The 16,801-nt window shown below is 35.1% G+C and overlaps 2 protein-coding genes across 3 annotated transcripts; both read left to right on the top strand.

The window, feature by feature from the left end:
* On the top strand, window positions 1–8,692 carry LOC133692683 (uncharacterized). Of its 2 annotated transcripts, XR_009841982.1 has the most exons (15): window positions 1–331; window positions 429–701; window positions 791–965; window positions 1,552–1,635; window positions 1,725–1,966; window positions 2,087–2,309; window positions 2,658–2,737; window positions 2,919–3,003; window positions 3,600–3,731; window positions 3,827–3,940; window positions 4,036–4,083; window positions 5,452–5,536; window positions 7,694–7,750; window positions 7,895–8,132; window positions 8,262–8,692. XR_009841982.1 is itself a non-coding variant. In XM_062113789.1 (14 exons), the coding sequence occupies exons 2-14, from the start codon at window positions 478–480 to the stop codon at window positions 8,029–8,031; spliced, it is 1,686 nt and encodes a 561-aa protein (XP_061969773.1). In that variant the 5' UTR covers window positions 1–331; window positions 429–477; the 3' UTR covers window positions 8,032–8,692. The 2 variants fall into 2 exon arrangements, 1 of the variants encoding a protein (XP_061969773.1); XM_062113789.1 differs by having other exon boundaries at window positions 7,895–8,692.
* A 3,648-nt stretch (window positions 8,693–12,340) lies between these two features.
* Window positions 12,341–13,882, top strand: LOC133691113 (protein SCARECROW-like). The gene has a single exon (XM_062111454.1). It carries the CDS (start codon window positions 12,341–12,343, stop codon window positions 13,880–13,882), a length of 1,542 nt encoding a protein of 513 aa, XP_061967438.1.
* The last annotated feature ends 2,919 nt before the right edge of the window (window positions 13,883–16,801 follow it).

The raw sequence follows: 16,801 nt of genomic DNA, 5'->3' as shown, positions 1-16,801 counted from the left end.
TCTGGTGAGGCCTGGTCTGCTGCAAATGCAATGAAACTGCTCACAGTAGCTAGAGAAAATATTGCAATCAAGATTTATGAAAAATATTTATCTATACAAAGCAAAGCAAGAGGATCAAATAAATGTATTGATCGATAAATATAGTTTTACTACACCGTAAATGCCGCTCTTCTCCTTGGCGGATCACTCACATCTCTCAAATTTGTCTGTAATCCGATTTCTCTGTTTCTTCCCTCTTCTTTTTTTTCCCCGTACTTTCTAGAATTCTGCAGAACAATTGCTAGAAATCGTTTTCATTTTCTCTTCCATCGATCGACTCCTCTTCTTCAAGGTCTATAAATCTCGGCGTTGATTTTTTTTCTTTTATTTTCTCTTTAAATCCAATTGTTAACTCTCTGAAATGATTGTAATTTAAATTTGTGATGCAGATGTTTTTTTAATTTAATTGTGGGATGACTGGTAGCAGTGAGAAGTGAAATGGATTCAGCGAGGAGTTGGTTTCAAAAATTTCAACCGAGAGAAAAGTTCAGGTCTCCTTCGAGGAGGAAGGAGGGAGGAGATGAGGATAATGAAGATACGATATCGGAAATGGATGAGGAAGCTCATTCCAATGTCACCAAGCAGAAAGTTGCTGCGGCTAAGCGGTATATTGAGAATCATTACAAAGAGCAGATGAAGAATCTACAAGAGAGGAAGGAACGGTATGATGCGATGGATGGATTGACTGAAGATTTACATTTGATGCGATGATGGAGTTGATTAATTTCTGAATGTGTTTTTGTTTTAATAGACGGACGACATTGGAAAAGAAGTTGGCGGATGCTGATGTGTCTGAGGAAGATCAGAGCAACTTACTTAAATTCCTGGAGAAGAAGGAAACTGAATACATGCGCCTCCAGAGGCATAAAATGGGTGTTGATGATTTTGAATTGTTGACAATGATTGGCAAGGGTGCGTTTGGGGAGGTATGCATATTGCCATTTTTTTTATATACGTGTAATTTCTCAAGGGGTTTGCTAATGGGTCTTCACACTATTTGTACTGAATTTTTTTAGTGTTAGATTTAGAATTTTTATGTGTTTGCCAATGGCATGTTAGGATAGTGATGATATCTGAGGCACCTCTTTGTGGAGCTTCAAAAGCTGTAGCCGGTATGATTTTCTGTGAAAATGAACATTTTTTGTGTTATTTTTGTATTTTATATAATCTGCTCTGTGAATAATCACATTGTCCCGTTATGTACACTAGGCATTTTCATGAATTAGATGAAGATGTGGAAATCACTTGGCTTTCCATAGCTACTTTTTTTCTTTCCTAGCTGTGATTTCGTGTTATGCTTGTGTTCTGTAAATGTGATTTGTTAGTCGAGAAGAACATAGAAAGTCATATATTCTGTGTAATTCCTTTTCTCTTTTGTGTCCAAGCTTTGAGAATGAGTGATTCTATTAACTATTACGTCCATTTGCTCATGTTTTTATAGGAACTACTAAAAGTGCCAGTTGCTTTTCTGCTATAAGCTTATGGTTGATATAAAGTTTGCTTCCTGGGCAGGTCAGAATCTGTAGAGAAAAAACAACAGGCCAAGTGTATGCTATGAAAAAGCTTAAGAAATCAGAGATGTTGCGCAGGGGCCAGGTAAACATTTATCTGGCCTGCTTGATGATAAATATGACTAAGGTTTATTACCCTTGTTTATTACAAGTTGGCATCACAATCTTTTCTAGGTTGAGCATGTTAAAGCTGAAAGGAATCTGCTCACTGAGGTTGACAGCAATTGCATTGTCAAACTGTACTGTTCTTTTCAAGATGATGGGTTTCTCTACCTTATCATGGAATATTTACCTGGTGGAGATATGATGACTTTACTTATGAGAAAAGATACCTTGACAGAAGATGAAGCTAGATTTTATGTTGGAGAAACAGTTTTGGCTATTGAATCTATCCATAAGCATAATTACATCCATAGGTTTGTAATTAAATGTCAAATAATAATAATTTTATCTTGGGGTGTTTTAGGCCAATGAGAATGTATTGGCCAGTTAAATGTGGATTAACTTTATTTTTGTTTTTGCATCACATGTTATAGGGATATTAAGCCCGACAACCTGCTACTTGATAGATATGGGCACTTGAGGCTATCTGATTTTGGACTGTGTAAACCATTGGACTGCAGTACCATCCAAGAAGGAGACTTTTCAGTAGTAAACAACAATAGTAATGGGACTACACAGAATGAAGAACGCCCAGCAGCTCCAAGGCGCACACAGCAAGAGCAATTGGAACATTGGCAAAAGAATAGGAGGATGCTTGTAAGTTTTCTGCCATTACATGTCTGAAATCTCCATCTATGCATGTGTGTCTGATTATTCCAACTTGGCATATCAATTTAAAATCTTAAATGGATCCTTTAGTCTCGCTGATTCGCCTTCTCTCTTCCTTGGTGATTTGAAGAACATGTTTTAAAAAATGAAAGAATGTTAGTCATGCTCAATTAAGATATGAATCCTATGTGGATTATGGAATAAAATTCTAGAAGAGAATTTGCTTCTTTATTTTGGCTTTTTTAAAGTGGCGTGTGAGCTTTAAGCATGTGTTTTGAAGATCAAAGGATATGGCTTTGTTTTTCCTTGTCTAAATTTTGTTGTTGGGTCCTGCAGGCCTTTTCTACTGTCGGTACACCTGACTATATCGCTCCAGAAGTGCTATTGAAGAAAGGTTATGGGATGGAATGTGATTGGTTAGTAGTTCTGTACATTCTGATGGGCATGGAAATAAATTACTTCTAAAGCGTTTTGATGACTCCATGGTGGGAAATAACTTAAGCCTTCAACTGTTACCAACGCTTGCTGCATATCTGGAGATACTCTAGTTTTCTCCAAGGTAGTTTAGGCTACGAGACTCACAGTTATTATTTGCAGGTGGTCACTTGGTGCTATTATGTACGAAATGCTTGTGGGTTATCCACCTTTTTATTCCGATGAACCATTGTCAACATGTAAGAAGGTAAAGTGAGACATATTGGTGATTGGTGTTTTTTGTTTTCAACCTTGCATCCACATGTCTTTGATTGTACACTTCTTTCTTGCATGTCTTTCTAGATCATGCTTACTAAGTCTCTTGCCTGTACAGTTTCTTCGAAGACAAATTTCACACAGCAATAGATTAGGAATTTCTGCTGTTAGTTTTGGTTAATTTTAAACTGAACCATAGCTGTACTTTATTGTTTCTGACCCAACTTGTATATCATTGGGATCTCATTTGTATCATAAAGATCCATAGCTTTACTCGGGTAAATCTTTTAGGTTGCATGTTACAGTTGATCTATGTTTGGGGCATAGACATATTCGAGCATTAATCATTCTTTTCCTTTTGAATAGTTTAATTTGCATATTTAAAGTAGCCAATGATTTTGCTGTTTTTAAATCTGGTTAATATGAATGCAGTTTTTTTAGGCTACATAGGTTGTGGGTGCTTTCCTGATTGGATGAATACCCTAATTGGGCGCTACTGATATATACTTAATATTATGGGTTTTAAGAATAGTAAGTAAATATCAATTCGGTAATAAGTTAATGCTGTGAAGTTTCCCTTTTACCCAGATAGTAAACTGGAGAACACATTTGAAATTTCCAGAGGAAGCAAAATTATCTCCAGCGGCAAAAGATCTTACTAGCAAACTCTTATGTAATGTCGACCAGAGATTGGGAACAAATGGCGCAGAAGAAATAAAGGTGTTGTATGGTGTGTCCTTTTCTGAATACTTGAATATGTTAAGTAAGCTAGTTGCAAATAAAAAGAATTACATTCCTGCCTCTTCCTTTTACAGGCTCATCCATGGTTTAATGGGGTGGAATGGGATAAGCTTTATCAGATGGAAGCTGCATTTATTCCTGAGGTCAAGGATGATTTGGATACCCAAAATTTTGTAAAATTTGAAGAGGTATTGACGTCTCTTAATTTCTTATCAGGTTTTGTGAACTATCTGTGCGTGTTGCTCAGTATACTCTTTTTTTCTGCGTGCTTTTGGCTCTGCAGTCTGAGAACCAACCTCAAACTACATCAAAAACTGGTCCATGGAGAAAGGTCAGTTTAAGTCTTCGAGAGTATTTACATATGGGATTATTAGTGCCATTATCTCTCAGTATATTGTTCTTTGTTGCTTCAAGCTGTGAAGTGGTTGATTCTTGAATATGAAAAAGTTTTCCTCTTCAGCAAACTAGAAAGTTTCATTTTTACACGCAGAGAAAATCAAAGGCATTGTATTTTTCTCTGCCCCAAGTGTCATATGAGTTTTGTTCTCGGTAACTTAGCGGTTGCTATGGTGAAGAATTCTAGCCACATGTAGTCCATGTGATTGTGTCTAGGGTTCCTCTGTTTTTTTCTCTCCTTTTCCCCATTGGAATCTGGATGTGGGGCAAGGACAAGTTAAGTTGCTGGTATGGTTTTGGAGATCTGTCATAGTTAGTTGCGTTTTAATTTTTTCCATCTTTGCATTGGGCTTTTTATTTGTTTAAGAAGGCCCTTCTGATTGTCAAGAAATTGAAGGCAAGATTTGATGGGGATCAAAATGCAATGCTCCCTAGTCTTTCCTTGAGTCTTTTGTGACTTTCTGTTATTGGTAAAGGACAGCATGCACAAGCTTTTTCCTTTGAGTGCCAAGCTAATAGTAGGGCAAGGGAACTATTTTTCATAGTTAGGAGCTGTTACTGAAGTTGCTTTTCTAGAAGTTCAAAGTTTGGAGTCTAAAATATAAGAATGGAATCAATGGATAGGATTTGTGAATTTTGGACGAATAACTTTTAATGTGTAAACGACATTAAATTCTTAACTCTCAATCCTTTTGGACAATGTCAAGTAATTAATGCTAAACCAAGCATGCACGATAAGGGCAGATAATTCAAAGATCTTATTTATATCTCTATCTCGTAATTAATTAGTATACAACTACAAAACTTTAGAGAAATTGTTTTTCATAAAAAACCACTCGCAACTCACAAGCCTAGAATATTTCCTACTATATCTGTTCATCACACCAAGAGGAATCAAAAGAAATATAAGAGATGGTGGTTTTTTTTTTTTTTTTTCCTTCATATTGTTTCCTTCTTTTTTTCTTTCTCCCTGAGAGTGGCATGCATATTACATACACACAATAGTAGGTACTTAAAGTGGGAACCGCATAAACTATACAACATCGGACCCGTCGTATAAAAATACATAGAGAAGCAGTGAGATGTTGATGTTTATGGCAGCAATGCAAATCGGGAAGGACAGCTAAAACCATCATGATCTAATCTTTAATTTAAAGCAGCAACAGGTGCAAGAGAAATGACCTATATTTGGTACCACATGTGCTTCTCATTTTTCAACCAGTGATATTTAATTTAAACCATCATGAATTACCCAACCAGAAATGACCTATATATCCCTCACTTTTTGACATCTATATTGCAGATGCTCTCATCCAAGGACGTCAATTTTGTGGGCTATACATACAAGAACTTTGAAATTGTGAATGACTATCAAGTTCCGGGGATGGGTAATTCTCTAACATTTTCAACTGCATTGCAACACTTGGTTATGGTTTTGATTTGGGTATCTATTGAATCATGTGCTTGAAAACCGAACACTTTATTTAGACCTTGTTTGTTTACGCTGGTGTTATTAAACCCGGCCCGGCTCAGCAGGTCGACCTGGGACTCAATCGACCTGGTGGCTGGACCGATCCGAGGTTATTAAAAGACTGGTTGGGGCAACAACCAGGCCAAACCCAGGCGACTCAGCGGGTCGACCCATAACTCAGGCGACCCGGACAAGACCTTATTTTTTTTTAAAATATGGGATTTAAAATCCATTAGTATATATACTCTATGTTCCCAAGAAAAAAAGTCATGTTTTTTCAATATGAAATAAAAAAAAACTTTTTAGTTTAAATACTTCAACTTAAAAGGATAATATAATATCTTTTCAATGTGGGATTTGAAGCTCTTTCATATATATATTCTATGTTCCAAAAAAAAATATCATGTTTTTCAATGTGGGATAAAAAACCTTTTAATTTAAATATTCAACTTAAAAACATAGTATCTTTTCAATGTGGGATTTGAAGCCCTTTTATATATATACTCTATGTTTCTATGAAAAAAATTATGTTTTTTCAATATGGGATTTGAAACCCATTAGTATATATACTTTATGTTTCCAAAAAAAAATCAGGTTTTTTCAATGTGGGATAAAAAACATTTTGGTTTAAATACTTCAACTTAAAAGGATAACATAGTATCTTCTTAATGTGGGATTTGAAACCCTTTCGTATATATATTTTATATTCTCGTGAAAGAAGTTATGTTTTTTCAATGTGGGATTTGAAACCTATTAGTATATATACTCTATGTTCTCAAGAAAAAAGTTATGTTTTTTCAATGTGGGATAAATAACTTTTTTTGTTTAAATACTTCAACTTAAAAGCTTAACATAATATCTTTTTAATGTGGGATAAAAAACTTTTTTAAAATATTCTTTTAAACTTCATTGTTTACAATATGTATAACCTATATTTACATGGATTTTTTCATATGAAATATTAAAACTTTAATTTTTTTTTAATTTTTCCGGGTTGACCCGAGTTGACCCATGAAACCCGGGACCCGGCCTCTTGGCCGGGTCAATCCCCGGGCCGGGTTTAATAACTATGGTTTACACGGCATGTAGCGCTTTTCAAAAAGATTGATTTTTTTTACTTCAAATTATTATTTTTTTATGTTTTTAGATTATTTTAATGTACTAATATCAAAAATAAATTTTAAAAAATAATAATAAAATATTATTTTGATGCATTTTCAAGTAAAAAATACTTTAAAAAACAACCGCTACCACAATATCAGATATTACCTTAGCAGGGATGAAAAAAGCACCTAAACTTTGCAGGGAATGGTGCCATGTTCCTGTTAGCAGCAAATATGTTCTGTACATAAATGTGGTGAGAAATATTAAGTTAGAATGGAATTTTCATTTAAACGGGATTTTAAACTTAGATAAGTTAATGGTACGTACACATTCATTTTGTACCTATATCCATTTCATGTTCTGCACATTAAAAATTATGCAACTGTTGCTTGGCCTTGAACTGGATCTTTTTAAGCTTTGCCAAGTCATTAATGTCGAGGCACTTCTAAAGTACCAGCAACACAATTTCTTAAGCATGCAGAACCGACTTTCTTGGTAAACTAATTCATTTCAAGTGTGGGATCTCACTGGATCAGTGAGCATCCAAGGACAACTAAAAGAATTAGTGATTTGGCAACACAAACTTCATTAAGGGATTTAAATTTCAGAAAGTATTTCTTAAATATTTTTTTAGATTATTCTATTCTTAATAAAAGTTTGCCAGAAACTTTGCAAGGATTCTGCGCGTCTCTCTATACTTGAGTTAATCTTAAAGTGCTTAGCAAATCGCAGACACACACAGTGCATAATTTTTGCAGCTCTAGATGTAAGGGCAAGGCAAATAGGTTGGCCTTGAAGATGCGCCTCTTATATTTCACATTATATCATTTAGAGACAGCAAGGGCACAGAGTGTCTGGAATTTTCCTACAAAAGATGCCTGGAATTTAGTTTAGCAATCTTGCTCGATTGCATTTCCAGTTCTTCTATTGTTTCCGGTGGCTACTGATTTCAATTTGTTCTCATCTATAGCTGACTTGAAGAAGAAAGACACCAAGCTGAAGAGACCATCTATCAAGTCGCTTTTTGGTAGGCTGATACCTATTCCCAATCTATTTCTTGGAAACATGCATCATGATCACCCTTTATTTTCCCTTCTCATGTGCCTGACTGTCATATAATTTTGTGTATTGTAATGCTGTTTCTTCAACCTTTTTTGCTCTACTCTTTCAGAAGGCGAGTCGGAGGCAATAGAATCATCAGTTACAGCCCCTGGTGATGAGACTTCTCGAGGGAGCTTTCTGAACCTCTTGCCTCCACGACTAGAAGTATCTCGAAATCAGAATGAAACCATTATTAGATTTCATTGATGGTACCTTCTGCATTCGCAGTTGATGTTGACACTTATTTGAAGTTGAAGTGCTGGGTTTTGAGGCAACTTTCAGCTTTAGCTCTCCTTAGGCAATTAGCGGTGCATTTTTATTTATTTTAATTATTTGTTAAAAAAATAGTAAATACGATACGAATTCACTCAGTATATAGCAGGACGTACAAATCCACTCTAACACATATCATGTATATGTTTACATGTGTTCTTCAGGTTGATAATAGGAAGGAAAAAAAAAACATCTGTGTAATCTATTTGCTGAGATGATGCGCTGCATAATGAGTGATGGGTGCACAGTTGTTGCAGAAATTTGCTTTATTCCTTCCTCGAATGTGCTCCAGCTCCTCTTCTTAATGATTCAAGCAATACTTTCGCCTCTGAGCTTCCTCGAAACCCTTTTTTAAAGAGTTGGTCGAGCCTTCTTTGAGGAGTTAAACCCGTGACCTCTCCTTTAAACGAGTAGTGTTGCTGCCAGTGGAGTTAGAGCCCAAGTGGCAACTTCCTTGAAACTGCTGTTTGCTACAAAGGCTCGAGTGTATATATAGATTCGAGGAGCCATAAACTCTGAATGCATGGAAGAACGATTGAATAACAACAACAACAACAACAATGAATGAATTGAATAACTTTCTGTTCTACTTTAAGGGCCTTAGTCTTTTTGCTGTTTGTCCGATATAACAGGTCCTCCATGTGTTCTTCACTGGTTAATCAAGGACAATCAATCTGAGTTTGTTGGAAACCAGATGGAGAGCAACAAATTTATTGTCTTCAAAGAAGAGGACATGATAATGACGGTGACGTTGTTTGAAAACTAAGTTGGGGTGTTTTGAAATATAGTAGTATTTTTTGCTTGGAATTATATAAAAATAATTTAAAAACACTAACAAATCATCAATTTAAAAAATATATATTTTTAAATCATAAAAATGAATAAAAACGTGACCGCAGTAAGAAGTGAAGAGTGAGACATTCTCACATTAATTGTTCATGAATTGAGGTAAAGGTAAATTCCAAATGCGTCCCTTTTTTAAAAAAGTTTGGATATCGATTTATGAGTAATTAGGTCAATTTATAATTTATAATTTATAATTAATCCCTACTCATGACTTGCCCCCGTCGCCGTGGTCGGTCTAGAGACGCTACATGAGTGCCATCTGTCACGATATTATGCCCATTTGGAATCGAATGTCGCATCATCTATCGCATTAACTATACTAATTACTCCACTTTAATCCACTCTGGGCCCTGTAATATGTATAATTAATTAATTCTTGACCAACGTTGACGTTTTGACCGATCTTTTTTGCAGACACTTTCAGCGTTTTGATTGGCCATTCTGGCGGATAATTTCTCAGTGTTTTCTTTTAGAAAAATCAGGACCGTTCAAGCCACGGGAAAATAAACAGAACTGGATTCAATTCTACCAGCTTGTTGTCGACAAGACACTGAGATGCATGTCTGTGTGGGTCGATGGAGATTCAAGAGGCCAACTACATGTATTAGCAAACACGGACTTGCTTTTGCGAAGGGTCAGGTTAGAATTAGGAAAATTAAGAAATTAATATTATTATTCCGAGACCACAAAACGTTAAATATGTTTTTTTAACATGGAAAAACATTTATTGTTTTATGTTTCTATCAGTATACATTAGTTTAATTGACAAAGCAAGTGGACAAAATTTGGGATAATTTGGGCAATGGTGCCATGCCGGTGATCTTCCAAGGTTAAGCCGCCGATCCGGAGTGAAAGTGTGGCTGTAGAGTAGTGGAATTTGTGTTAGGGTTTTCGAGCAAAGATGAATTCACTGTAAAACTCATATAGCAGGCCAAGACCGATTGACCAGCCCTTTAATTAGAGCAAGTTTTGAAGGTTTGACAGGCCCCTTTGACATATTCCATTTGAACTACTGGTTGGTGTTCGTTTCCGGCAATAACAATCAACTGAAGATTGTATGATATTTTAGTAGGTCTTGGTCCTTAATATTTAGAATTAAATATATTTTAAGTGATTAAGAATAATTTTTGTTTTTGGTTCGATGGATTAATTCAGTATGATGCATTTAGAATTTTTTTTAAAAAAAAATGATGACTTGAAAATCTGAAATTAGTAAGTTAATATAGCAAGTAAATCTTTTTAAGCACAAGCAAAGTGAAGATCAAATATTCATAAACTCGATTATATATGTATTGAATCGAAGTACATATGAGTTTGGTAATTATATGCTTAACTATGCACTACGTTCAAGTAAATATGGATCTAGTCAAACCCAACATCACTTAGCTCAGTTACACATTGATCCTAGATGGATATAATATTGATGATCTGTTTAAGCCTCATATCAGGTTATAAAACTTTACCAATTTTTTAATCACTATGTTATTTTAGTTGAACAATACATTTTTAAAGGGCCTATTATATGCGAATATGGACACACATCATCATTAGCGTCGTATGTGGAAATATCAACCATGTGCGATTACCCAAGCCCCACGCCTAAAGGCTATGATGATGTTATTATCCCATATCAACCAAGAGACAAGAGCCTTGGTCACTAATTATGAACATAAAATGCACATCTCTCCTCAAAAGACATCTTTTAAAAGAACAAAACTTACTGTATGGTTTTAGTGGAACAATAACTTTTAAGAAGTCTATCATGTCTGGGTGTAGACACACATCATAAGCTAACCATATATATCTATTTTCTATACTTAACTAACTAAGGCCCTGATTTACATTGCAGTATAATCGTGATTTTAAAAATTCTTGATTTTTTTATTTCAAATTAATTTTTTTAATGATTTTAGATCATTTTGATTTGCTAATATTAAAAATAAATTTTTTAAAAATTATTATTTTAATATATTTTTAAATAAAATTCACTCTAAAATATAACATCTAGCACATTCTAAAACAAACTCTAATTAAGCAATGCAATACACACACACACACACACACACATTGGAAACATACTCCATAAAAAGTTGGCCAGCGAAGCCATGACGTTAATTAGTGATAAGCAGTACGTATGAATTCAGGAACCATGTATGTACACATCTGTTGGTTCAGAAATAAGTGTCTGGATTGAAAGTGAAAGACACACACGCACACACATGTATGTAATTAATCCCAGCACGCGTACACACACGTGTGTGTTTGTATACACACACAATGAATTAATTAAATATCAGATATCTTCTCTCCTTTTTTTTTCAAACTTAATTATGGCAGCAGTAGAAATTAAGTGAAAATACGTACTGGATCAGCGGTGCTTGATGACTCCTTCCTTTGTTGCTAATAGGCATCATCAATCAAGATTACATTTTTTACATTTGACTGTCATTGTGGCTTAACAAAGTGGTTTCATGGTGTCGTAGCTTGATTTGGACCACCACATATGCATATCAATGTCAGAGAAACAAGGCCGTCTCTCCGTTTTCAGAAAAAAAATATCTTATAATTTCCTGCAAAACTTTCACCATGGAGCTAACACCTGCTGCTTGTGCAAACCTGAAAGTATTATTTTTTAAAAAATATTATTTTATATTAAGATCCAGTGGAAACTAACCTAGCTCCTAGCTTGATAATTAGATAATTTGAAGATCGGCAAACTTTAAGGTTAGGTTTCAAATAAAATTGGAGAGGAGTTGATCTCATATAATATATATGATTGATTTGATGGATTAATTCATGATGATTCGAAAGATATGATCGAAACCAAGCTTGATATTTTTCAAAAATAAATAAATAAATAGCTTGGATTTTAATTTTTTAAAATCTTAAAATCGACGTGGTTTTGTTTTAAATTGATAGTAATTAATTCTTAATTTTTTTAATTGCACTCACAAGATAGTATTAATATTCAATCCCTCCTCTTAATTATTCGTACTAATTCTGTTTCACTAAATAATTTGCTGTATACGTTCACAAATTCTGATCTTAAATTTAAGGTTATTGTAGAATACGTATGGCTATAAATTAATCTGATTAATTAAATGAGGAAATCACTACCAAACCGACGTGTTTTTGGCATCTAATTACTTAGCTTTATCTATATGCCGACTATGCCGGCCGGCCTTCCTGTTGTATTAAACTAGTGTCGCAAAAAAAAAAGAGAGAAAAAAATGTTATATCATAGACCAGTTCTTTGGTCACCTTTGCCTTAAACTTTCTCTTTAAAAATGGACTTCAACTCCCCTTTACACCCTCCCACCACCTCCAGTACTGTCTCTCTGATCCCCTTCTCTGTAGTTCATATAGCTTAAGCTTACACTTAAATAGGAGCTAAGTGATGAAAGGAGCATATGAAATGGCTCATGGGGCTCTTGATTTGATACAGCCCCATGAACCATGGGATCACTGTGCCTCTGCAGGATTTCCAGCTCCAATTTCTAACCCCTTCCCAAAGCCAGTGATTGAAAATCGCTGCGTGAACTTGGAGAGGAATGAGCTCTCTGAGTGGGTAGAACATGTAACAAAGCAGCTCATTGATGACTTGCTGGATACGGAAACTCATGACAGCTTGCAAACAGACACAAGAATGGTCTATGGGGACAACAATATTGTCCCGTCACTCTTGGATGATCACTTTAGGCCGAAGAAATCTACGAGGAGAAGCTATTTTGATGGCAATGGGGAAGAGCTCCAGTGGAGCCATGAGCTTGGAGAACACCAAGCAAGCATTTCTGAAAAAGAAGGGAGTGCTAGATCAAGCATGAGTAGGATAGATGAAAACGGTTTGAACTTAATAACCCTACTGTTGGAGTGTGCTGTTGCTATATCAGTTGATAATCTTGGTGAAGCTCATAGAATGTTGCTTGAGCTGACTCAGATGGCTTCTCCTTACGGCCCTTCTAGTACTGCTGAAAGGGTTGTGGCTTATTTTTCTAAGGCCATGGGTAGTAGGGTTATAAACTCGTGGTTAGGTATTTGTTCTCCATTAATCAACCACAAGAGCGTTCATAGCGCCTTCCAAGTCTTTAACAATGTCTCTCCTTTTATCAAATTTGCTCACTTCACCTCCAACCAAGCAATCCTTGAAGCTTTTCAACGTCGCGATAGCGTTCACATCATCGACCTTGATATCATGCAAGGCTTGCAATGGCCGGCCTTATTTCACATCCTGGCCACCAGAATTGAGGGTCCACCCCAAGTTCGAATGACCGGCATGGGCTCATCAATGGAAGTCTTGGTGGAGACAGGGAAACAACTTTCCAATTTCGCTAGGCGACTCGGACTGCCATTTGAGTTCCACCCAATTGCAAAGAAATTTGGAGAAATTGACGTGTCAATGGTGCCACTCAGGAGGGGTGAAACACTAGCCGTGCATTGGCTACAGCATTCCCTCTATGATGCCACAGGACCTGATTGGAAGACATTGAGACTTCTTGAAGCATTGGCCCCAAGAGTGATCACATTAGTTGAGCAAGACATCTCTCATGGTGGATCTTTCTTGGACCGTTTCGTAGGCTCTCTGCATTACTACTCAACACTGTTTGATTCCCTTGGTGCATATTTGCATTGCGATGATCCAGGCAGGCACCGGATAGAGCATTGCCTTCTCTACAGAGAAATCAACAATATATTGGCAATAGGAGGGCCTGCACGAAGCGGTGAGGACAAGTTCAGGCATTGGAGAAGTGAGCTAGCTAAGAACTCTTTTATGCAGGTGGCAATGAGTGGAAACTCGATGGCTCAAGCACAACTTATATTGAACATGTTCCCTCCTGCTCACGGCTATAACCTTGTGCAAGGAGATGGAACTTTGAGGCTGGGTTGGAAGGATACTAGCTTGTTCACTGCATCTGCTTGGACTTCACGTGCTTCTAGATAGCATCTAATTAATTCCATTACTGTTTTCATTTTTCATTTTTAGTGTTTTCTAGTAATTAATCTGTGGTGAGTATTATTAATTTCTCGTGGAATTCATAAATTCTAGCTCTCTCCAATTAATCCAACTGTATAAGTTATGACATTGCCACTGCTACAAGCTTGAAATGAACATCAATGGCCACTATACAGCTACATATAGCAAAATAAAATTTAACCAGATCACAAAGTAACTTAGTGAGATGATCTGTAGCGAGACAGCAACAGAGCCAAATTCTGAAGAGGCAGATTTGTTGGCACGTTCCAATAAGAAAATCAAAGTGGATATGGGGAAAAGCAACAAATGGAAGAAACGTCAAACAAAGGAGCTGATGGGGAGATCTAGAAGGAGTGGGCTTAGCTATAAATTAAGATTATCTAATGGGGTCATCTTATTTGGATAATCTAAATGGAGGGGAGGGGCTTATGGATGTATACATATAGGAGGATGAGGAGTGATCAAATTGTCTGCAGAGGAAAAGAGACGTCTAAGGGAACCTTGGAAACAGACTTTGATCATCAAGATCATGGGACGTACGTAAAGTGGGATGCACGAATCTCATGAAAAGGCTTAATTAGAATGATGAGGAGGATCCAAAGACATTTTAGCTTAGTCGATTTGGGAAATTAATGAATTTTTATGGAAAAATTCTCATAGTCTTAAGGTAGGGAACATGTTCATTTTGGAGGACCTCCTCATCATTGTACTAGCTCCAGAATAAATGAGTATGATAATTCTAGTAATTCTTCTACAATTTATTATTATAAAGTTTCTATGTTGGAATTGTAGATGGACGGAAAATTATAGGTTTTGTTCAATTGTTAATGATCTGAGGAGAAGTTGCAAGGTTGGTGTAATAACAATCACTAAACCTAGAATAAATGGGGCAGTGGCTGATAAAATAATAGAGAAACTAGGGTTTAATGCAAGTTTTAGGGTAAAAGTTCAAGGGAGATCTGGAGGGACTTAATTAGTTGTTGTGGAATTAAAATAAAATGGAGCTAAAAACTGTGAAATTTTCCCAAAATGTTGTACATAAAGATTAAATTATTTTCAATCAAATCTTAAATATACTATATTTATATGTAAATTAAAAAGCACTATAAAAATATATTTTTATGGTATTTTTTAGAACTCAAACATGAATAGTAATAAAGGGAGTTGGCCATTTATCAATCAAGCCAAGCATTTAACCAGTGAAACTTTGATTCTAGCTGGAAATATTTTGATTGAAAGGTTCAGAGGTAGTGTTTTTTTTTTTTCGAGTTTTATTATTGTTTTAGAATTAAAAAAAAATTATATCTTCACATCTTTTATGCTTCAAGAGGACACAAATTAACTTCATAATTTTCATAAAAATATATTTAATTTTATATATTTATCTCCAACCATGTAATTAAACATGTTTTTATTCTTTATGCAAATATTTCTTTTATATCGAGACAGGAAGCAACGCAACAATTGAACATAGGATTCTCCGGGTGACGTGTACTGTGCCCTTTCAATTATAAGGAGCAAATGTATCTCATCGTATCCAGAGAGGCCCAGTTGTCATCAATAAACCAGCGAAAGATAGTTACAGTACTTGAGTGCCGGAATTAATATGGACACGTGGGGGAGACTTTCATGTTGCAGTGAAAGAGGAGAGAAACATTTTACTGAGATTATTCCTTTTTATATATATAAATTAAAAATATATTTACATATACCCAATAAAAAAAATTATTTCCAAACCAAAACTAAACTGATTTGCAAGGACACCTTCATCGAAATTCAACGTAATTCTGTCACGTTTTCAACTGTGTTTGAAAAACGCATCATTCCTAATTAATGTAAGAAATTAAAAAAAAAATCTAAAAAAATATTTTAATATATTCTAAAATAAAAAATATTTTTTTAAAAAATACCGTTTATATTTTTCTTTTATCATCCATCAGCATACTGTGAAGGAAATTGTACGAAAATGTATAATATAATGAGGAGCCTGCGGATATGTATGTCCAGTAGTGTGGTAATGATTACTTTTCAAATAATTTTTCGTGCTGAAATATATATTAATGATTTTTTTATTTTTTAAAAATTATTTTTGATATCAGCACATCAAAACGATTCAAAACATATAAATTATATTAAATTTTAACAAAAAAAAAATTAAATTTTTAAAAAACATGATTTGCATCGCATTTTCAAACTGCTTCAAACAAATAATCAAGAGGGGAAAAAACAAAACGTGGCCCTGGCAACTGCTGGGAAATGTTGAAACATGTTGCACGATAATTTCTTCATCAAATTCATTGCCCAGGTGAGCTCATCACGAGTTATTGCTTGTTCTGAGTCTTTTTATTTGTTTTTTAAAGCCAAGCATGAACTGGATTTGGATTTCTTTTTCTTTCTTTCTTTCTGAATATATTCAACCCACCAAGTAATGTTAACGATTATTCTTGGTCGTCTCTGCTTTGTATTATCGTCTTCTTCACTCAAGGTTGTGAGTGGATTTAATCTGGCATGGCTTGCTTGGTCAAGCTTTGTAGATTTGACTTCCTTCGGGAACTTGAGTGGAAATGGGTATGAACTATAGGAAAAGTATTTGAAAATGCCCTTTAATTGGCACCCGTCAACGCTAAACGTTCATTATGAATGAGAAAATACAAAATAAAAAAAAGGGGGCATAAACTCTTAAAATAGGAAAAAGAAAATGCAAGTGAAATCATTAATTGTGTAATTTTTCTTTCCATTAATGTATTATTTTAAAACTCGGTTAATATAAAATTTGATAGATCCAGAATGTGAAATGATATAAATTTAAAAAATATTAGTTGATTTGATAAAAAAAATCCAAGTCGATCTAATAATTCCACCGCCCGTAAACTCATTTATTTTTTA

The sequence above is a fragment of the Populus nigra genome, chromosome 4 (assembly GCF_951802175.1).
Source record: "Populus nigra chromosome 4, ddPopNigr1.1, whole genome shotgun sequence".
In the NCBI taxonomy this organism is placed as follows: domain Eukaryota; kingdom Viridiplantae; phylum Streptophyta; class Magnoliopsida; order Malpighiales; family Salicaceae; genus Populus; species Populus nigra.
The sequence above is the reverse complement of the archived record's forward strand: the minus strand, read 5'-3'. Positions and strand labels throughout refer to the sequence as shown.

Bases quoted from the DNA above. Each gene is read 5' to 3' on its own strand.
- LOC133692683 (XM_062113789.1), top strand. From the start codon at position 478: ATGGATTCAGCGAGGAGTTGGTTTCAAAAATTTCAACCGAGAGAAAAG. The intron at 4,084-5,451 runs GTCAGTTTAAGT...TCTATATTGCAG, and splicing joins AAACTGGTCCATGGAGAAAG to ATGCTCTCATCCAAGGACGT. The intron at 7,751-7,894 runs GTAGGCTGATAC...CTACTCTTTCAG, and splicing joins ATCTATCAAGTCGCTTTTTG to AAGGCGAGTCGGAGGCAATA.
- LOC133691113 (XM_062111454.1), top strand. From the start codon at position 12,341: ATGAAAGGAGCATATGAAATGGCTCATGGGGCTCTTGATTTGATACAG.